At 37.8% G+C, this 24,809-nt stretch overlaps 1 protein-coding gene across 2 annotated transcripts in view; it reads right to left on the reverse strand.

The window, feature by feature from the left end:
• Positions 1-24,780, reverse strand: part of LOC137293826 (mitogen-activated protein kinase-binding protein 1-like) — a 108,250-nt gene extending 83,470 nt beyond the window's left edge. For both annotated transcript variants that reach the window (XM_067824590.1, XM_067824589.1), the window contains exon 1: positions 24,352-24,780. In XM_067824590.1, the coding sequence (XP_067680691.1) occupies positions 24,352-24,429 (78 nt within the window). In that variant the 5' untranslated portion in view covers positions 24,430-24,780. The remainder of the gene's footprint in view (positions 1-24,351) is intronic.
• Positions 24,781-24,809: the final 29 nt, after the last annotated feature.

The following is a 24,809-nucleotide window of genomic DNA, read 5'->3' on the forward strand; positions in this document are numbered from 1 at the left end:
ACAGTATTGTGTTACCTCATTTTGCACTACTTATATCTCAAAAGCTCACACAATTGCAAAAAAATAATTATTCATAGAAAACACTTTGAATCAAAAATTAATTTCAAAAGACCAGCCACATATTGTTGCAGAAAGGCACTGTGTTACTGTATGCCGACAGGTTGTAAACAAAGCTGTTGATGTACCCGAGTAACAGTCAGTCTCTGGCTCATGATAAACTGCACACATCTGCTTCACTTCAAGCAAACAAACTGGCAGCAACCCGCTGACCTTCATAAAGAGGCAGACGTCTTCAGGTGCACGTCTGCCGTTCAACATTGTGGCATATCTCCCTACCTTTGTACTCTTGTATATAGTAATTCACTCAAACCTGAGCACCTCACAATGTCAATATGAAAATGTTTTTCAAAAGTATGCTGCACTGAAATTTGTATGCATAAGCAAGAAATAAGTTGCTTCAATGACTAGGATAGTCCTTAAGGCGGACATTAGTGATCATTTACTCAAGGAGAGAAGATTATTTTGTAGTTTTTCTGCTCGTGTTTCATGCTGATCATGGCTCTGCAGGTTGTACAAGCATTGATTTCAATCCCACTGGGGCTGGCAGTACTCCAAACAGTGAGGCACCTGTAAGTCAGATAATGCCAAAAGTATTCAGCTGTGGTCCCATCTACAATTATTGATACTATCATTTGAGAAAAGTTTGAAACAAGGGTTGCACGCATATCTGGAGTGTGTATGTACATACACTGTACATCATGGTGACAGAGCATATGAGATAATGATTGAACAAATTCCACATATTTGCACAACATTATACAGTAGCTACACTGTGCAGGCATGTATTCAAAATTTACTTCAAACAAAGTTCACTTCTAATTCTGTAGGGGTGGTGAGGTAACCTAGTGGTTGAAACACTGGCTCATCACACTGAAGAGACAGGTTTGATTACTGACATGGGTACAATGTGTGAAGCCGATTTCTGGTGCTCCTGCTGTACAGTAAAATACTTTTATAACGACCTACAAGGGACCACTTAAATTAGTTCATTATATCCATAGTTCGCTATTCATGAAAATTCCATTGAAAGAACAGTAAGACACACTATACAGTACAACACATTCCTGCTCAGTTTATTCATATTACGTTCTTTTCACTACAAAGTCAGTTATCTTACTCAGTGCACACATGGCCAACTGCAAGTCGGCGAGCGACTCAAAAGAAGACATGTCAGTTGTCTTCTGTGACACAACAGAGTTCTTCAAAGTTTATAATGCCATATTGGCTTCTGCAAATGAAAGTTGGGGCCTGGTCTGTTTCATCAATGTTTGTGTCGTCATCATCGCATTCCAAATCAACTCCGGCTAATCAGAAATTGCCTTTACGATGTCATCAGTTTCGACACGGGCGTGCTGAGGATTTCAAAGTAAGCATCACTAACTGGTGGTGACACTGATTGACTTCGCTCAGTTTGTTATTCACACCGTTAATTAGTGTTACCTGGGACTTGCGGGGATTGCAAATCACTTCGCTATAGTCATTAGTATGTTATAGAGAATTCGTTATTCACGACTTTTTTATATGATAATATACAGAGGTTAATTCGGGACTTTTAAAACAGTTCGCTATAGCAGTCAGTTCATTATATCCATGTTCATTATAAAAGTATTCTACTGTATATTGCTGGAATATTGCTAAAAGCAATGTAAAACTAAAACGCACTGATTTCTGTACTGAACATTTATAGCTTCATTAACGTATTGCATTTGTAGTATTGTATATGGCTATGCAACAGCGCACACTCCATGCTCTTAGATATAAAGTCCTGAAACACAAAACACTGACCTGATTATAAAATGTTGGTCAGGTTTTGTTTCATAATTGGGTCCAAACCATCATATCTGTCAACCATTGGCAACCACAACAGCTGGGCCAATGCCAGAGTCTTTCATCCATACCACAATCACTACCTGTATGACCTGAAAGAACTAGGTCATAACTGAAACTGTACTACCTGGGCATTGCTTTACAATTGGGTCATGTTAATACCTGACAGATGACACACAATTAGGTCAATATTGGCAATACTGCCTGGATAGCCATTACCATTTGGGTAGTATTGCAATGACACCCAAGGTGATAAAATATGATTCAGTCAATGCTTGCAGTACCATGCAGATAGTGTGTTGAAATAGTCAATAGTGCCAGCACTGGTCAGATAGTGTGTTATAACACTTTGTTGATTGATACGGGCAATAATACTCATACAGATACCACGTAGATTGATGCGGCCAATAATGATCATGTAGACACACAAAGTGGACTGATATGGCCTATAACTCTTATGCAGTTACCAAGTGGATCGATACGGGCAATATGGATCATACAGACACATTAAATCCATCGATACTGCCAAAAATGCTCATACAGACACACAAAATGGATCAATACTGCCAATAATTAACCATGCAGACACACCAGGTGAGTCAATACTGTCAATAATGCTCATGCAGACACACCAAGTAGATCGATACTGACAATGACACTCAGGCAGAATCAATACTTCCCCTTTATACAACTGTTGGATCAATCCTGCCAACAACAATCAGATCAATACTGCCAACACTTCTCAAGTGACTCTTCACATACTTTCCCTTCTCAATAACACTGATCCACCCAGACAAACTGCTGACACAGCTTTTATCAAGATTAAGGGAGACATCTAGCTCTCCACACTTGGTCCATATGTACTAGAGGAGGTACAAATGCCCACCCAACATTCCTGACATGTGAGGAGGCCAACAAACATCACAGATTGGATCAAAGCACACTAGAAAGGTTAAAGACAACCTCTTCACCTTTTAAACACCCTACCAATTCTTTGTATAGCTAGTACCACATGTTCACTTGCCACTTTGCTCTTGTTTATGTTTGTTATCACATTCCATATATCATACAAGTATCACATACCCATATCACACACTGTTATCACTGGCCAACATTTAGGAAGCAGTACATACCTATAACCTACTTCCTATTCACTATATTGTATTGCTATGAAAACTAGAAACAGAATTAGTTCTGTGGAAGGTTTGTCCTGTGAAAATGCTTGGGATTAATGTCGGTGATGATCCATTCGAGCAAACTGGGTTGAACATGGATTGAAACAGCAATCCTGTTACATAATGTGTCAGGTTAACATTAGGCAGGCCTTATATGATCAGTGTTGAAGTTCAAATAATAACATAATAATTCATTTACGTTAAACATTATAAAATCCTAAATATGAAAATGCCAACTTCATGTATGTGCTAAACACTTAAAAAGACAGCATCAATAACCCAACCCACTTACTTCACATCCTTTAGGTTAACATGAAATTTTGTTCAATAGCTATATTTTGTGTCTTCTCTCTTATTCATACTGAGAAAGGTCAGATAAGTGTATGGTCTGCCAAAGCCTTCAATGTACGCACTGTAACATTCACCTAATACATCAATGTGACACGGTCACGTGACCGAACATTCACCACACCTACATCGTGACCTTACAACACAAATCTAACACACATACACTTCTAAAGGAAGAATAAAACAATGTGAAATTCTTCTTAAACAAAACAATAAAATGGAAGGTGAGATGACATTTCCTTGTCTTATCCCCAATGATCATTAAAATGATGAACTCAGCTTGACCTCACATCACATCAAACAACAGCCTCACCCATCATAATACCTGGGTAAATTTTAAGGTCAAACTAATAAATATACCATACACAATCCCCACCAGAGCATGTGACATTCTAAACTCAAATCCAGAGCTTCAGCAAGGGAGCGTTAAGAAGAAGGTACATGGCCCAAATGGGCTGGTAGGAACTCATCAGATCTCATACCTCTGCTCAAATTAGTTCAGATCAGGTCGGTCTGTCTCACAGTAAACTTTGACACTTTCAAGTGATATTTTAAGTAGGTTACAGTAACATAACATACCTCCGATGTATCCTTACAGTCAGAAAAACTGTCATTCATACTGCATATGATAAGCTACCGGAGCATATGGAAGTAAAGGTGAAAATCGTTATCCATTGTCTATAATTAGCCAGTTTGATTACGCATGAGAGGCCTGGCCTGTCTCCAGATCACGCCTTGATAATCTATAGGATCAGTAAACAATGCATCATCCAGTCGCAGGACATGAAATATTGGCTCTGCCCACAGTGACAGTGAGCAGGGAAATAAAGATGGGATACAATTCGGGGTGAAAACATGTTTATCGCACTGGATAAACTATGAAAAAAAGAAGAAGGATGTTTACTGGAACATGCACAACTGCAAAAGATGCTTTCATTTTCAATGGATGAATGATGCAAATTTTGAGTGTCGGATAATTCACTTTTCTTTCTTAACATGAGTACATTTTGCATACAAACAAAGCTGTTTGAGTTGTCAGATGCTAATTTCTTACATTGAATTGTACTTTTTCAATTTGATCACTTAATGATTTTTCAGGAAATGGTATCATATCTATTTGAGAAAGCATTCTGTCGCTTTTAAGAATTTTGACAATTTCAAAGTGCAAAAACAACATATTGGCCTGGCAAGAAGTCATGGTATGAATAGGTAAAAGGAAATACCTATAACATAATTATCATTTCCTAAAATAGAAAAAAAATCTCTTTTATGTTACAAGCAGGCTGCATGCAATTTTCCAAACACAATCATTTCTTCAGAAACTACAGTATTTTCTAACTGCAGCGGAACTGTTATATCTGTGGAGCGAGTAATGAGTGTCTGAAAAATATTCCAGCAACATCATGTTTGGTGACACATGAAATGGTATGTCGTGCACAGCAGTGTAAAAGAGTATATGGTTAGCTTTCATAATTACTTCAATTAAATGGACTTTCTATTTTTGTCAAGAATGAGGTATCATGAATATTACTGTGTGTCCATTCTATACAGGGTGTACATTTATATGTCACTGTAAATCTCTGTATGTTTTACCAAGGTTTCAAACACAGGTCTTTGGCAAGAAGGGCAGTGGCCCTGACCTCTCAGCTTCGCTGACTGTTACAAAATAGATTAAGGTGCAGAACTATACTTCCTTCAGAACATATTCTTTAAAAGTCAAAATAAGTACACAATTTCACTATTAATTGCCTCCTGGGTTGCTGGGTGGTATAGCTATATCGGACCAATAATTACTTTCTCAAAAAGCTAACAGGGAACATTTTTTGTCAGTTACAGACTCTTGTAAGAGAATATTTTTGTAAAAAAATCCTCAATCCTATCGAAACTACTTCCACACACAGGGAAGCATGTCCTCTCTCTCCCATTAGTTACATAAAGTTCTGTGGAAAGTTTACATAAAACTGCGTACAACTACTCATGTATTCCTGAACAGACAACATTCCTAAAGCTTCTATGTAAATTAAATCAAAATGTCTACAGTTGCAACACAAGTCAAGTCTCGTTAAATCTCATTGAAATGAACCTGTTCTGCCGAAAGTGATCCTCATTATATACTCATCAAAAAGGGAGAAAAAATGCACTTAATTTAAAAGGACATGAAATGAAATGACCAATTTATTTTAAATTTATACTGTATTTTCACAAAAAGATGGAAATACAAAATATCTTCAAAGTATGTATTCCATCATTAAGTTTGCTCCCAGATCACATCAACACTGCAATCGTCAAAAAATTTCCATTTAACCTGCTGAAGTGGGCATAATTTTTCAATGAACAAGCTTTTGGGCAATGATAAACATCACCAAAAGCTCTAACCAAGAAAATGAGGGGAATATCTGGCACTTGGCTAAAGGTAAGATAGCTAAACAGAAATGTAATCAACTTTTTCATCTCACATGACATTTCCTATGAATAGTTCCTGTGTAAACAAGTTGTGAACTTTAAAACAACCTGCTGCCATTTTGCAAGGTTTACTTTTCCAGAAGGGAAGGTTCACCTCCAGACAAAACACGGCCTGTCATGAGCGAGAACCAACACCTAAACCCCAACCTAGCTTTGACTTTCACATGATCAACAACCATAAAACATATCCAAACATCTGTTGCAAGGTGGATTGTTGATTGCCTTGGTGGGGCAACCCACAACCCATAATCAGCTATCACATTTCATATTAGCCTAGTTAACAGGTAGATGACCTTCAGAGCAGTCTTGGCAGTTTGAGGACTCAGGTTTCAATTTTGACAGTGCTTTGACTTAAGTACACTAAACACATATTCTCATTTCACTGTCTTTTTGCATAAAACTAAACATGAAATTAAACAGGTGTGTGCAGCCCTGAAAAGAAAATTTCAAGAGTCCAAAGATTCAAACAAGTAAACCTCAAGCGCCCAAGGGTGTGGCAAGAAAGCTTATTGATTAAAGCATCTGCTTCTCAATCATGTTGGATTCCCCTCAATGATATAGGCATGGGTTACGTTTATAATACCAGTTTAGACCTACAATATCCTGAACTTGAGAAAGTAGACAGACAGTTGCTAAAAATAGGAATTACTGGCAGTTTGTCTCCCAGTTCCCAGAGAATATGTCAAGAAAGGAAAGTAACACAATTTGGCTTACAGTTCTGAAACATTGGGATCGTATTATATATCTAGTGGTTATTTCATTTTACCAGATAACATAAAAAACGTTATTTCAGTATAGTGCTAAGTGGCTGAAGTTGCGAGGATGTACCGTCTCTCACAATATCTAACTAGCACAGAAACAGTCAACATCTGAACTGAAAAGGCACCTCTAGGAGATACGAAATCTGAACCAAGGGCTATAGCATTACAGAGTGTTGGGGGGGGGGGGAGAAAATAATATGGTTTACAGACTGAGGAACTAACTTCATCCTTTATGTGAAACTTCTAGACCTCTGTATGGTGTTGACAGAACATCTGATACTGGTCAAGCAGAGACTCTGATCAAACTTGACATCCTAACTGCCTGCAGAATGTGTATGATTTTGTCTGGCAAACATGGCTTACCGATTGAAAGACATACCATCAAAGCAACTACTGAGCCCGAACAGATTGAATGCAAAGACCTATCATTATCCCCTTCACAGGATAAGTAATACCTACATATGCTGGGAATCAATCTCTATGCACTTTGAACTCTTATTTTATGAACAAGGGATGTTTATGGTGTAGTCACCACTGACAAAATACCAAAAGTTTTTACGGATCAGTATGCAAAAGGCAGAGAACATATACTGATGTGGTCTTCAGCAAAGGTCTGCCTGTATTTCCTTCACAAAAAGAGGCAGTACTTCAGAATGTTAGGACTGAGCAACAAGTAGCATAAAGCCCAAACTTCTGACATTTTCATTGGTAATCACTCCCAAAGACTCAGACATCAGGTCATCATCAGGGTTGCCACTTGTCTAGTATGATTCAACTCATGGTATCTTCTCATTAAAACCCAATTGATGACATCACTCTACCTTTTCCATTCTGAACATGCTTTTTGTTCAAGAAAAACTGAAGTAAAGATCATAATGCAAAATAAGAAAGAAATCACGACCAACTAAAGCAAAAACAACTTGTGAGTAAGTTCACTTCTGATTTTAAAAGACTCAAGTTATTTCCAAAAACTTTACCATCACGGCTGCTTAATGATGTAAGACTCATTCATTCTGATTCAGGATTCTAAAGCTTTGAAAGATTTCTCTGCGGCATTACCAACAAATATTTCACAACCTGAAGCTCTGGATTAAGAAGTTATAACGTTCCTTTCAAGTTCTAAACTAATAACTACAATTCATAGGGTACATATCCAACACATTCACTGGCTGCAAAATGTACCCTTAGCCTCCCATCACCTTTGTCTGAATCTGAAGGTGTATATTTCTCTGTAGCTTGTTTTACCATCAGCACACAAGGATAAGGCAACTGCTACAAAGGAGGCACTATACTCCAGATAGGATCACTCAAGCACAGCCAAAACAGTAGGGAAGAAGGACTTGCCTGGCACCCAGCACTGTAACATACATTACAGAATGATGTTCTCTACCTTCTTGGTGCATCAAAGGGCTACTGACAATGTTGTGAATTACAAATTACAGGGTAAGAGAAAACATGCTCTGTATACAGTATGACCCCAACTTACATGCAGATCACAAATCTGAAATTTCAGCTGCAATTACTTGATTGCTATGGCGACAGATCACCTTACCTGTCAAACCGTGACAAGGGCAGAAAGACATTTGACTTGGAATGTCTAACATTTCATGAGTGAGATTTATTTATGTCTACATTTTAGATCTGTTTTGGAATATATGAGAGAATTTAGGAGGTTTAAGGTAATTTTCGTGAACACATCAGCAACATGATAGACAGAATGCAATATGTATGCTGGCCCTGTGGTCAATGCCTAGTAAAGATTCGTCAGGACCAATAAGTTTGCAGTGGTCCTTGTGGCCAGTGAATATTAAAAGTAAATCTGCAAATGTTATTTTGTACCAATGAAGTACAGACAGAACCACTAACTACTGTCCACCCATTGGTCCTGTGGTTTAGTGGGAAATTTTGAAAGGTTTCTTTCCCTATAGTAAATACATAAACTCTGATCTCAAACATTTCGCAGTATCAAGTAAACGATTCACCAAATTACTTTAACAAACGAAAAAAACAAACAAAAATACTAAATCAATAAATATATATATATGACAGATGACAAAATGTCATGGAAATGATTAAGTCTGAGATAACAAGTCAAGATGCTCAGTCTTAATGTCATAGTTTCAAGCAATACGAAAGCAGACATTTACATTCCTTTCCACAAATGAAAAACATTATTCTGCATCCTTCTGCCTGCTGAAGCCATTCAACCAAAACGTCTGTTGTTAGTCAGGGACAACACTGCAGATGTTACTGCCAGAATGTCAGAACTCTCTTAAAGAAAATAGAAAAACATGTATACCTTCTCTTAGACATCTGTTCTCTCAGCCAATCTTTTGGGGACAAAAACATGATTTATATAAACCAATCAGCAAAAACAGACGAACAAAAACAGAATCGGAACAAACCGTCTTCCTCATCAGGATTTTCAGCTTAGGGACCTCGAGAATGAAGACTGCCAAAATTCATCCAAGTATAATGGCGGACAGCATCCCCGTCCCTATCAACGACACTATACCGTCAGCTGTGAAGGGGCAGGAATGCCGCACAGCAAATCTAACTTGAAGACACCTTGGCAAAGTTTTGGGATGGAAAACAGCAAATATTAGACTGCTTGTAAACATCAAGCCTGTGTGACTAGCTTGCCCTCACAAAGTTTGCTTCAGACTTGAGGTCTGATTTTTAAACAACACTGTTTTATGCAGAAGTGGTGTCGTTATATTGGAAGAGTTTTAGTAATGGCAACAAATGGCATATTATGTTTAGAGAGACAATGAACATGAACGTAATGTATATGCTGATGGGGTCCTGATGTAAAAATATGACATATGACTGAAACATTTGTAGAGGCAAACACTTCTTAATCACAAGTTACTGTTATCCCTTAATCATTATTCATCATCAGATCGGTTATGTCAGTGATCATTCTGAGTTACTACAGGTCAGCATATAAGTTGCCAAGTAACCACTGCATCATACATTTACACCTCCTGACAACCTGACAAGGAAGACATATGATATTCTCAGCTTGATCCAAGTTATTGATTATGAAATGCATGAAAACACACAATGTCATAGTCCTGAAAACAGCAGGCCAGGCAATTATTGAAACATAAATTGACATAAAAAAATAAATAAATAAGATTATAGATTTATTCATGTCATTATCATAATATACATGCATATAAGAATAAAACCTTTCATGACAAATTATTACTGCTATATTATTTTTGCTCAGGTTTGCCTATCTTATTCCCAACTCACTATCCTCCCTTGACATTCACTATCCTGCTTTCCCACTCACTGTCCTGCCTTCCAACTCACTATCTCCCGTTGACATTCACAATGACAAGTCATCTATTCCACACCTCACTAACTCAACCACTATGCCATCCAACTACCTCTAGTCTCTAAAATGAACATACAATACAGAAAGAAGGTTCCTAAATTATCTCTATAAAATATAATAAAATGGAGCATAGATTTTCTTCCTTTTCTGAAACTGAGAAAACCTAGACTTGCTACATAGTCTAGACTTGCACGGGCTGTAATACAATATACTCTTCAAAAAAAAAAAGTAGGGGATAATGAACTTTCAATTTGGATCGGTAGTGTGAGTGTTAACAGATGTTTCAAGGTCAGACATCTTATGAACGCACCACCTTTTCCTTCTATTACCACCCCTAAACACTACGTACGATATGCACGTGTACAACGCAGTAGCCCCATATACATGCATGGAGTCACATTCCTGATTTTGACATTTTTCCAAGAAGGTCGAGAAATCACTTAGAACATTAATCTTGCATTACACATTTGTTAGTGTTTGTTTCTAGTCATTTGTTTTAAAATGAAAATTGTATACATGCAAATCACATGCTATACACCAATCATATTTCAAACATAACATTCCAAATAACTATGGCTGTAAGGAAGTGCAAATGGTGATGCACTCTCAAAACATTCAGTAATATCATATTAACATTAACTGACTGATAAATCTCCTAAACATTTTTAATCGTAAATTAAAAAAAAAATGAAGATCTCTTATTTATTTTTAACAGTATATTAAAGAGTATATTGAAGAATGAGTTACATTGTAACATATCGCGTTATCAATGCTTATGATGTTGATCACTGGATTATCTGGACCAGAAGCGATTTATAGACTGTTAAGAGCAGCTTTTAACAACAAAGCAATCAACCATCTCTGGACTGGTGGTTAAAACTGACTACAGCATTTTTCCTGTTCTACACAAATACAAGTCTACTCCAAAAGCCATGTATTTACTATTTTGGGTTTTTCTAATGTAGATATAAGGTTCAGAAAACGGAGCAGTTCAAGATGATGTTACTAGTCAGAGGCTTTAGACTAGTGAACACAGCTGCTTTGGTGGTGAGACAGGGCGTTTATATCCCAGAATATATAGAAATGATGTCACAGGGCTTAACAGACTAAGCATTCTGCATACTGCCCTGTTGAGCTGAGTTACAATGAGTTGTACAAATTCCTCCATGGGATACCTGACAGAAGCATCCACAGCCTGACAAACATGGTGCATGTGAAGCACTTGATGTGGAGATGATGATGATGATGATGATGATGATGATGATGATGGTGGTGGTGGTGGTGGTGGTGGTGGTGGTGATGCAGTAGCAATTTATTGCCCCTTTTATCACACCTTAATCTTCCCTTCCATGAATCGCTGTCGCTCTGTCTGATCATTGAGATGAAATGTCTTGATTTCTTTGAAATACATGTAACAATCTTTTCCTAATCTTCAAATAAATGCAACACTGATCAGCAGTCAAATAAAGGTGAAGATTTATAAACAGAGATAAGATCTGCCATGTGTTTATAATCTTGCAACATTTCATGACACAGACACAACTATGCCTGCCATGGCTGCTGTTCTTCATGATTTGTTGGTTGTGTATTCAGATGATAATATACAAAGTATCCTACCTCATTTTGGCACCAAACAAAATAAAACACATGTAAACATAACTGTTATAAGAAACCCAATATCAGATTGATGATATCAAAAAACACCCAAATCTGAGCATTATGTCAAGATCAGAAGTTATCTCACTACTGGGTACTGATGTTCACAGCTGGGTAGAGTAGTATTATAAACAGATGGCCAGCTAAAATTAAACCAAATAGCTGCTAAAAACTACCTGTATAGAAAAGTACTGGCATTTCAACACTGACAGTTTACTCTTGATTCTTATTTCTTTTTCTTTCAGTACCAATAAACCTGTGATTATGCAGTACCATTTAAACCACTTATTAAGAGTGAGTGAGTTTAGTTTTACATCACTTTTAGCAATATCTCAATGAGTGAGTGAGTGAATGAGTGAGAGGTTTTATGCCGCTTTTGGCAATATCGCCCAAACATCATGCTGGAGGACACCACAAATGGGTTTCAGGCATTGACCCTGTAGGGAATCAAACCCAGGAAGTGATTGCTTCAACTAGGGCAACCTAGAATCCTTACGGCTATCATTAACAATTAATCAATGTTGGTATTACACTCCAAGAAATCAACCTCACCGACTTGTACGAGCCAAGTTCACTATGACCTATTCTAACCATGACACTGCCTTTATACAAGCACAGTTCACTAAGGCAACTCCTTATCAAGAGAAAGAAAGTACAGGTCTGTCTGTTCTACAATTATTCACCCCTCCATCAGTGGCTGTTTGCCTACAAGCCTCCAACAGACATCTATATATAAACACTTACTACCTACACCCCCTGTTTGATCTTCCTTAAGTGACAGGTACTGACCAGCAGTCAGAAAACATTAGCCCACAGGGGTCAGTAATCGCCATAATGGCTACGTCTGCCAATGGCCAGTGACAGGTCAGTTTGTGTACTCTAGATGATGCAAAATCAAACATGGCAGGCTTTCAGATGAATAAACTGAAGAAACATGACAGTGAACAACATCTAGTAACTCAATACCAAAGTAAAGACTGATATTTCAAACTCGTTCAATATGGTGCGTATCCCATTCAATCATACAAATTAGTGAGACTGGTTTAATGCTTTTGTGGTTGAAAGAATTGTTGTTGTCCAGAAGAGTACTACAGATGTGTACCAAGGGTATGATTCTGTATGCAGAACCTTAAGAAAAGCCATTTCTGTCTTTTTCATTTTCAGAACTGTCATAATGCATTTGATTGTGTCACACAAGAAATGAACAACGCAGTAACCAATATTTCCAGACAAACAATGCCACGTGTAATCAGTTAAAAATGAACCAGGGACATTTCTGTATTTATACTTTGTTCAAGGTACATTTTTGTATTAAGTGAGTGAGTGAGTTAATGTTTAACGTCACATCGGCAATGTCTCAGCCATATTGTGACGAGAGCATTTAATTTTGTATTAGGAAAAATACCTGGGGATCTGTAATACAGATGCCAACAATGAACCGTTCAACACCACTGTGAGCAATATACCAGTATATCACAGGATATTGACTTGATGATAAATGAAAGCGTGATGTGATGCAGGTTTAAATGTTTAAGACTGTGGATGAAAACCACACCCATGAGACCATGAGACGATACTGGAAGATCTGACAACATAACCAACACCAACAAGGATTCAGACTGATGAGCATTACCAAGGACTGTATCATGGGTCAGTGCTCCGAAACTCCGAAGCTAAATGGCAGTCCTTTAGGTTATTTGGCCAACAGTATCCTAATGAACACTCACAACGAACCAACAGACCCATTCTTCAGAAAACCATTTCAATCATCTTTTTAGGATTCATTTGACAGAAGCTTATTCAAACCTTAATAATGCCAAAATAAATGTACATCCAACATGTCTCTAAAAAGGCTAACCCATGAAGATTCACATTAGATCTGGTCTTAATAAATGCATGTCTGTCTTAAGCATGTAACAGGCTCAGGAGGGGAGGCTGGTGAAATCCCATAAGGTCACATAAGGATCTTTTACCTAAATGATCTGTGTTGTTTTTAAGATTGAGAAAGAGATAATACAAAGTGGTAACAAACACTAAGATGTCAATTTAATGACATTTGACCACAGCAACAAGGAACAAGGAAATTCAAGCAAACACATTGTAAGACTGCTGTCTTTCTTTCCACAACACAACACTGCCACAACAGTCCAAGATGGCTGACACATGACTACTGACATGAACGCCCAACTGACTTCTAACAGGCAATCAAGCTTAATTACACTTGAATAATTGATGACAATGCCATATACAGGATACAGCATTACAATCCTGCCTGGTACATTCACCATCACACATTGTACAGTAAGAATGAACAATATCAGGAAAGTGCACACATGCTCAAGGAATTGGTAAAATGTTACAAGTATTTTTCTGGCTTGCAGACATTTCAGAATTTGCATGGTTTTCATCTTTAATTAAAATAGTTCTGACAAAACTGGTAATTTTCCCACACAATAAAACCACAAAACAAGCTGCAACATTCATTTACGTGCAGCATATCTGACATTTGAAACACCAACTCCTTTCAGAAATACACAAGAAATTTGGACTGAACATCAAAATGGCTAACAGTTCTCATGATGACAAGATGAAGGTGTGGAATTACTACTTAATGTCAAAAGAACACAGATTTCAAGGTTAATTTTTATCATTGTCTCACTGGAACAAGATGACCCAAGCAGGCCACCTTGATCCGAGACAGTTCCACGCTGCAAATGCTGCAAGCTGCCCCCAGTGCTCTGGAATACTTTGGAAATCTTGCTGAGTGTGGTGTAAACACAAATAAGGCACTGAGCACTAAATTTTTGTTTAGGCTTAATAATGATGTTCTATAAATGAATCCTTATGTATTGCAATTCCAAACCTTGTCAAAGAGACAGGAATGGAATGGAGCGATTGTTTTATACAATATATTACATGAGAGACTCCCAAAAGCCAGCTTTCATCTGTACGAGCACCAGATGCGGCAGAACAGTATGTATACACAGGTGCCACCCCGACCCCTCTCTTCCTGGACATCTTGTACAGGTAATAAAACATACCTTGGAAGTACAGCCATTCCTACACTAGAAAGAATAGGATTTCTTGCCTGTTCGTCTGTTACTTAAGACAGATGACCCTTGCATACCCACGTATTTCTGACATCCAACACCCATACCCTATCATGGGTTTGTTCTCTCTGTGAATTTTATCTTCATTTTTCAAAATCCTGGATCAGCTCTTTGTGACCTTGGATTTTTTACTGTGATTTAGTAGGCTCAAGTCTTTCAGCCAAGAAATGTCAACTGATACCATTTCAACAGATCTTAGTGTTGTCAATGGACTTTTAGAGGTAAGGAAAGAAGAATAGCACAATGTTACTAAAACAGCCAAATTACAACTGCTAGTAGGGCTTCCAAAGTGGTCACAATTCAACAAGTAGAAAGACTTGTCTAAAGCTGTAATATTCTGTTCTATAATGGTGACATCTGGACCACCTAATCCAGTCTTGACATACATTAGCTAACTCAAGGCCTGACATTCCAAACTCATTTGTAGCAAGCATAGGTGCACCATATAGGAATCAACTGTGTGATACGTATCTCCATATACTTGGGACGATAAGATACATACATCCATACACTTGGGATGATATATGTACCTCCATATACTTGGGATGATATAGTACATATCTCCTGACACATGGTATGATATATGCCTTCATATACTCAAGACCATGTGATACATACCTCCAGATTCTTGGGACAATATGATACATACATTGGTACTTTTGGGATGATATGACACATAACCCCATACCTTTGGCACGATATAATACACATCTCCAGACACTTGGGATGATATGATATATACCTTCATATACATGGGGCGATATGATACATATCTCCATACATTGGGACGATATAATACATACCTCCAGACACTTTGTAATGATACTATGCATATCTCTACACACTAGTCTTGATATGTCATAAAACCACAAAGGCCAAAAACTGAAATAACCCAGACTTCATTCAGATTGACGATAACAGGGACGGCCTGGATATACAGGTGACTTCATTTCAGTCTTTATACCTTGATCTCAACCTACAGGCACCACAAGCAAACAGAACTGACATGGGTCAAAGTGTGCTTTCGCAGATATCTTGGTGATATCTTGCAACCTGCATCACACCTGTGAGCTCACACTACAGACTACTCAGACAGAGGAGTGAGCAATTCTTACTCTGAACAAAAGCCAGCACTATTCCAACTATATATATCCAGCCATTGTGGCTGATAAGCATTGATTCAATCAGGGCATGGTGACCTGCTATAAAAAGAAGGGCAAATCAATCTATGTTTGGCATAAAACCAGAGGTCCAAACTTTAGTTTTGTCAAAAACAGTTCTAAGACACACCATGTTTCTCTCTCTCTCTTTTTCTCTCTCTCTCTCACACTTACACACACACACACATTTATTAAGTAACATTCTTGTTAGAAAAATGATTAAATGACATCATGATATTAAAATATAAACATCCTTCAGCCTAATAGTAAAGATTACAACTCAGTGTAACACATTCAGTGAATGCATGAACACAATAATCAGACTGAAAGTACTGACATATGAGCGTCTTGAGGGATATCAAACCAAAGTCATGTCTGTGACATGTAACAACATAAACTACAACTGACGGGCAGTGCTGAAGTGAGTAAAAGAAGTTCAAAGACCATTGTTTTCAGCTATAACACTGCTGTCTCTACCGCCTGGTCTTGTTATCTGGTATGCATATCAAGTATTGATGTCCTTTGACATCAACAGGGTATGCTGACCCAAGCACATCAAGGTCAGACACAGTTGCCACCTGGATCTATAGTAGGTCAGCTCATGAAAAGTATGGGATGATCTTGTTTGTTTTAAGGCCAAAAAAGGGTGAAAAAAGCATGGAAAACCACATTGTGGAAAGAACTGAGTTTGTTTTTACACTGCTCTTAGCAATATTTCAGTAAAATCAGAGTGGAGGACACCAGAAAAGGGCTTCATACACTGTACACGTGGGGATTTGAACCCGGTTGTTCAGCATAATCAGCCAACGTTTTAACCACTTGGCTATGCCACCATACTCCATTGTGGGAAGAAACGTTTCATATATGTACACTAACTTGCTCAACATAAAAGTCAATGCTTTAAACAATAATTTCTAAAAAAAATAAATAAATAACAGACAGGGGTCCTTCTCTTGACTTTACTCTTTGTAAATATACCCCCATGGGTCAAACTTTCAGTACTGCTTTGAAGCAATGCTAATATTTACAGTGATATAGGAATTGTAAGCAATCATACTGCAAGAAAATCATGACCTTCACAATAACATTCAGTGAGAGATGATGCAGGTTTGTTTCTCTGATATTTGGAAAGCCAAACTTCCGAAATCTTTACCTCAAAGTCTAACAGTGAGTTTCATACTCAATTCCTAGCTATTTATCAGTAATTACTGCACCTAAACTCATGTCTATTACTGATGAACATCTGAAGAGAAAGGAGAGCCTCTCAATACTATGCAAACATACATGTATATATCTGTGTAGCATGCATACTCTATATTTTATGGCTTATCTCTGAATGTAAGTAGGTGGGTTACCCTCATAAACCAATGCTACTATTCTAGCACCTGGCATGACCTTGTGTGGTGGATTGTAGCAGGTTCTGGTTGTGCTTGTGTAAAGGTACCGCTGCCATGTTGAGAAGTATGTGTCAAACTTTTGTGTCCCTGAAATTGTTATTTTCTGCAGATTTTAGTATTCAGGATAACAGGTGAACATAGTGACAAACATTGATTAATCACAAAACCACATAGTATTATCACAGCCAACAGTATGAAATAGCATTTACAAGTGCTAGAAATTTCAGATTTATGATTTATTTGGGTGGCATTCTATAAGTTGCTGGTATAGAGATGACACAACTTTATGAATAGGCACCTTCTCTATTTTAAGAATGGTGACCTTTTAGTATATGTTCTAACACTGTTTTCAAGCATAAATCACCAATTTTAAAACAAAGATGTTGATCATCCACAAAGTTGTGTCATCTCTAAAGTCATGGACATGAAATTTTGTAATCAGAGGAACAAGATGTTTTAGAGTATATTCTTAATCTGATCCTGATGTTCCTCATATTACAGCAGTGAGTGAATATGGTTTTATGCCACTTCTACCAATATTCTAGCAACATCATATCTGGGGGCACCAGAAATGGGCTTCACACATTGTACCCATGTGGGGTTATCCAACCTGGATCTTCGGCATGACGAACGAAAGCTTTAACCACTAAGGTACCCCTACTACCGAAGACTACATCAATACATTTTCATCAATATGAATACAATCAATTAACGTCAACACATGTTTCAAAGCTTTGTAACTAATGGCTGGATGGCAGGTGTGGGCAAGAGATGGTCTTTCAGCAAGTCCAACTATATCAGTTACTGATAAACAACAATTTTGTCCTCCCACACGAATGTGTATTTGTCATTGTTTTCAATAAATTTCAGCATATAGAAATATAGACTATATTAAACCAGTCATATTATACAGGGAGAAATGTTACTAGGATGAAGCTACTGACTAATGCCTGCATTAAAACACTGATGCACCACAAGAGCAAGTAAATTATCAAGTGACCTGTCATGCTATTGTTGATTTTAAGACTGAGCAGTGAGCTACAAACTGGGGACAATTACATGATCAACCAGGGTGCTACTGCACAAAATAACCTTTGTGCTAAGACTGTCATAAGTCCATGTTAATGTATGGTATTTGAGGATACCTTAGCAGTAAGGTTGCTTCGTACAATGACACATTGGTCTGCAGTAGCTACCAAAACCATAGCATGATGAAGAGAGGTGAGGTGAGAGAGGGTTGGTTTAACGTCTCTCAGTGTGATGCAATTGGAGAATGAGGTAAGGTGACTGAGGTTAGGTGCTGCATTCAAGAGTATTGCACTCACATAGAAACAATCATACATGTGAGTGTGTGTCTGTGGCTGCTTGAACTTGATACCATGCCATTGTGTAACATGGATATCCCACTGCCCACAGTCCAACAATTCAGAGTCCTTGTTTAATCCCTGTACTAGGTGACAATCAGTACCATCTTAGACATGTTTTCCATGATGCAGGTAGTGGATTGAACCACTCACCTCCCACACTCCAGGCAGAAACTTATGTATAAAGGTATGGCCAATATTTAGATATCATGGAATAAGGCTAACATTCTGCACCAAAAGCAGATCAGCAGCAAATATCATAATGAATACAGTATGAGAGATTATTGCAGCAAATAAATTTAAGTGCAACTTTATACAGACTTATTACATCAGGATCAAAGCAGGTGATGTGGTTCATGTAATTTATTCAATTACAGCAACATGTGGACCAATAACCAACACAACTGTCATCCCTGACAGGATTTACAGACAACAAAACGTTTATGGACCAGCCAATATGATGTCCTGAGACAGGCATGCCCATGAATGAACATCAATGACTGACAGACAGAAGATTCATGGAGTAAGCTCCGATGCCTGTGACATCCTATAGTGACCTCCTATTGGACAATTTCTGTGTCCCACATCAGCTACCTCACAACAAGGATCATCGAGGCGAAAAATGTTAACAGGTACAGGTCAAAGGTCAAACTCCATTAGTAAGGTTGCTCAATTTTGTGACTGATCAAATATGATGATGTAATGTCTCCAGACGACAGCATGATCAATTACCAGCTAAACTCCATGAACTTGTGCTCCGGTGAACACTTTACCTGTGCCGCTAACATCACTCAACACAATGAGAGGGCACCTGTCATCCTCTAGCTATATCAATTTCCAGAACTTATAGAGATTCACAGCAACAGTTCAAGCCTGCCAGTGACATGTTGAACAGATGTACATGAAAAACAACTTGACATTGACAGTGATTAGTACTGTCAGATTTCTGTTGTTCAGTCATCATTTAATCATGTGCATATTTAACATACTTTAAACATGGGCTGACTAAAATTGGAAATGGTGCTGATGGGAAGAGTTATAACTGATTATTTATATGAAAAATGTGCCATCAAAACTATTGTATTTAAACTCTTGTGATGATTTAATTAGACAATTCACAATTGTAGATCATTATTTTATGGTGTGCTTCTAAATTTTGATCAAGACAGTGTTTTGTTCATAGTCCAAGCCTAAATATGCCATCACTCAACAGTGATGAAAAATGTGTTGAAATATTTCAGATTTTGTTTGTAAATTTGCTCAAGGTTGTCTATCGAATATTTATTGGTGATCATTGAAACCCAGCTAACAATAATTTATCTAAATCCTCTATATTAACAGCAAACCTCACTTTGAGTGTTACACGCCATTAGAGGTAAATCTGTCATTAAACAACATTCATTGTTCAATCTTACACATGATCCATGATGGATCAATATTAAGAGTTTTCATTATTAGAAGACAACAGATATTTAACTCACATTGAGTAAAAGCTTTGCTCTGCATGTTCTGCCCATTATTCTCTTGTGGAGAAAAGCATGTATAACACTGATGAACATATGTCCATTCGCGAGACGAGCATGGATTTATGGATACGCTTTCTGCTCAAGAATACCCACTTGAGAGACAAGCACAGATTATGGGATACCCATTCTGCCCAAGAAATAGCCACAGAGGAGATGAGCTTGTTTCACTGGAGACCAATTCTGTCCTTGAATAACCACAGGGAAGATAAGCATGGATTACTGGTGGCCTAGTGGTTAAAGCGTTGGTTTGTAACACCAAAGACCTGAGTTCGATTCCACATATGTCTACAATGGTGAAGCCCATTTCTGGTGTTCTGTGTCGTGATATTACTGGAATATTGGCAAAAAGCAGTGTAAAACTCACTCAAACTATCCTTTATAAATCATTGTTTCATTTCATCAGCATAATAACTCAGAATGTTGAGAATGTGCTTTCTAGAACCCATCTTGTCAATCCTGGAAATACTGCATGAGCAGGCTGTAGAGCAGAGAGTGACTGACAGATCAGAGTTTCCCTGCTTAATGCTTGGCGGCTTTTACCATCACTTCACATGGCTCCCATTACTTCATTATGTCTGTGTACCTAACCGCCTCCATTACCTTACAGCAACTTTTTCTCCTCAAAAGACCCTTTGAATTCCAAGACCGACAGGCATATTCTGGACATATGGGTAATATGCATGAGACAAGTACTAGGAAATGGAACAGGTCAACCTCTTCAGGAAACCATTTGTTTCCAAGGCCAAGCTGTCGGAGACCAAAATTCCCTCAAAGAGCTTGAATGGTTTAACTATCTTCCCAGGTGTTTTCAATATAAGTCAATTTGGCAAGTTGTGAGGGCAAATCAAAGTAATTCATTTACTTCCCATATTTTTATTGCTGCAAACCTCCATGTTCTAACTGGTATAGAGGTCAGGCGACTCAAAGATGGGAGCAAACAGTATGGCATATTTTGGAAACATTTCAACAAAGTTTTGATTTATGGAATTTACTTCTTGGTATATCATCATGTTGAACTTTGTGTATGCATGACAGTGGAATATGCAATGACCTGCCACCCACTTCATCGGGTTGTTAATGAAAGCTGTAAGGTTTACATCAGCAGCTAAATGGCAGATTTTCACAACATACCAAATGAATGACAAAGGAGTAACTGTATATAACTCTATTATTTACGAATAATGACTATTACATGAAAATATAAAATTGCTATTATGAATCTCAGAGCACATAAAGAAATTACGACTCCTCTTGCATGTGTTGAAATGTTCTGGGATGTTTCTTAAAACTTACATGTAGGTTTAATTGTTGCCTTTAAAATATATCCCCTCCCCAGCCCGATTCATTTGTCTGTATCCTGTTGATGCTCATGGGTTTCACCACAGTAGTTAACCTCTACCAAATACCATGGTGGTGGGGTAGCCAAGTGGTTAAGTGTTTTCCCGTCACATCAAAGACCTGGGTGTTAAGCCTATTTATTGTGACACCTATGACATTGCTACAGCATTGCTAAAAAATGCGAAATAACTTACTCAATCTACCAATTGCACATCCTTGATTTTCCAAAGCCAACACTCAACAATAGCTTTAGTTCTGAGTGATGTCAGTACCTCTGATAGCCTAATCACTGAACTAACACAGATATTTACTCATTCATAAGCTTCAAATCAACAACCAATCAAAATGCTTCTTCTGAATATTAGTGTGGCAGGATCAACATTTAGTTCATAGCTTTGTACAAGAAAGCACTTGTCTTCACCATAACATCAGAACTGAGGAAATTAGAAAGTCAACAGTAACAAGAAGAAACAAAAAAAAAATCCTCAAGGTCCCGGACTTCCATTCAGTAAACAAAAAAAGGTTACTTTCTGTACAAATATACATCTACAAAGGCTTGATGAATCCAAAATGAGCCTAAACCAATTCTTAATTTTACACATTAGGCAACTTAAACTTGTCCAGTCATTCCAGACATGAGTTGAGTTCTTTTCAAATACATTCAACAGTATCTGGGAGACTACACCAATAGTTCTTTAACGTCAAAGACTCATTTCGGACAAACAATTTTTGGTTTAACTGCCACATCCTGAAAACCAAAGAGGATGACACAACACCATTGTAACATTAATGCCCCAAGGCCCATCTACCTGGATGCTACTGTCAATACAACTGATTGTAATCAGCAAGGTAAGGCTATGTCACGATTGTTGTCGGCCATCAGGTAACAACAGCTGTAGGCCATCACAGCTTATATCTGATCAGTAACTATCAATGCATGGCAGCAAGCCTGCTTTATATCACTTGCATGCCTTCTTACTTTGCTTATCTGGTACACCACTGTTTGTTGCACAGCATGTCAACATTGAAATAAAATACCAGATGTATTCAAGTTAAATATTCCTTTGTTTTAAGGAGTGAGTTGGGTTTTACACCACTTTTAGCAATATTCCAGCAATATCACAGTGGGGGACACTAGAAATAAGCTTCACTCATTGTACACATTGATTTGACCCAGTGTCTTCAGCGTTACAAGCCAATGCTTTAACCACTAGGCTACACCATCTCCCTAGATGTGTCTCGAAGATATTTTTTAAATTTCGGATAGATACAGAAGAAGTAATATCAAGGTGGGAAAGCAGTTTTACTGCAATTTCCATAATTCCAAGGTCTGATCCCTGTTTGAGATGAGTATCTTGGCAAACATCTATACCTCCCTTCACAGGTAATAGTCTCAGTAGATTATCCTGGTATACTGTGTCACCAACACAAGAACCTGCATGTCATTTGCATCAAGATGGATCGGTTTTCACAGCCCTCTGTCTCGGGTGCGTGCCATTCAGCAGGTATTTCTGTAAACTGATCATCCTGAGAAATTTTAAGAAAAGGGCTACTGTCAAAAACATCACACATGTACTTGGGTTTGAGTTCAGTTGAGCTAACAATAACTTGCAAGTGCATCAATAGTTACTGATTGAACTATCAACTTGATGCATCAGTTTGGAGGCCATTTGCAATACACTAATAAGTCATATGACTCCTGCTTACCTATGAACGATGCAATACAATGAAAACCAAATTGGTACACAGAAAGGTAACTCTCATAAACCTCCAATAGGTCCTCTTCAAACCTAATCACTCCAGGAAATGGATGATGTGTGATTGTTCAATTCAAAGTGACAATTGCCATGAGGTAAAGATCCATTAAGGTATATAAGATATGTGTAGCCTTCAGTTTCCCTGTTACTATCATTCTGCCAAACAAGTAAACACATTCATCTACTTGAGCTAATCTAATCACTAAAAAAACAAATCTCTCTGATAACTGAATAGAGAGATAAGAATGGGTAAAGTTAACGAGCCTTGTAATTAGTCACACCTAGGGTGATATGTGTATTGTTATCACAGTCCACGATACTGCAACAGCTCATGTGATAATTATCACAAGGATTGCTGATGCTATAAAGCAGTTTATTATTATTAAATACCTGTTTCTAAATAAGCTGACATCACATTATTGTGTCTGTGATCTCTCACTTCAGGCCAAAACTGCTGCCATGGGAATAATTATCTCATGATTATATATTCAGAGATGCATTCTCATTCCAACCTCATGATACACACATGGTTCTGAGTTGGTCTACATGACAAATCACTCATCTCTGATGAAATTCAGTGAGTAGTTTGGTTACTCAGAAGCTCAAGGCCTGTATGACGCCAATACAAACCGCAATTGGTACTGTGATACCACAAGAATTAAAGGCACAATGACTTGAGTGAAAGCCAACTCAAGTGATAGGTGGTGCCATTTGTTTATTATTTGTTTATATACATGTTCCACATCTTGTCGTGTGTCATATACACTAATGTGAACAATCAGAACTTAAATTTGACAGCACCTTCATGTTTTTACTGCTGAGAAATTGAACAGTCTCAGTAAAAACTGGTGAGTTTTTCAACTGAGATGACGTTACCACGTTTTTGCCACTGTTTGTACGAGTTACACCTAAAACTGACAGACAATAATAAATTCATACCATGAAATTTACAACTGACATCCCTTCACCTGTCTCGCGTGACAGGTGTGGTACTGGCTTTCATGTAGGACACACGTATGATAGTTCAAGTGGGTGAATTGACATGGCAAATAGGCCTACTCACTTTTTGGTTCAATGGTTGTTGTTTATTTTTCCTCTTCAGAGAAGGAGAACGAAGTATTTTCCGTGGTGCTCTATCCATAATCCACGAGACTAAGACCCTGGCATACAGTATCCATTCATTATAACACGAGGAGCAGTACCTTTCCTCGTTGATGTTTCAAACTTTAAAGTGTTCGTCCCATATGAGAGCTCTCATGGGCAGCCAAAGTCAGTCTGATACGAGGGATCTGATTGGTTCGGTCGCCCCAGCTCGGTGTTCGTCTTCTATTTTCGTTTCCAGTATGATAAAAGCTTTCTAAGGCAACAATTTATTGGATCATCTCTACACATAGCATTCATCATCTCTAAATGAATCAGTAATGGCAAATAATCCTTTATTCAAGACTAAAAAACAGAGTACGCCATCGCACCTGTTGCATAAATATCGACCAATGAAATAATTCCTTTCAAATCTATAAA

This window comes from Haliotis asinina, chromosome 8, assembly GCF_037392515.1.
Source record: "Haliotis asinina isolate JCU_RB_2024 chromosome 8, JCU_Hal_asi_v2, whole genome shotgun sequence".
NCBI classification, from domain to species: Eukaryota; Metazoa; Mollusca; class Gastropoda; order Lepetellida; family Haliotidae; genus Haliotis; species Haliotis asinina.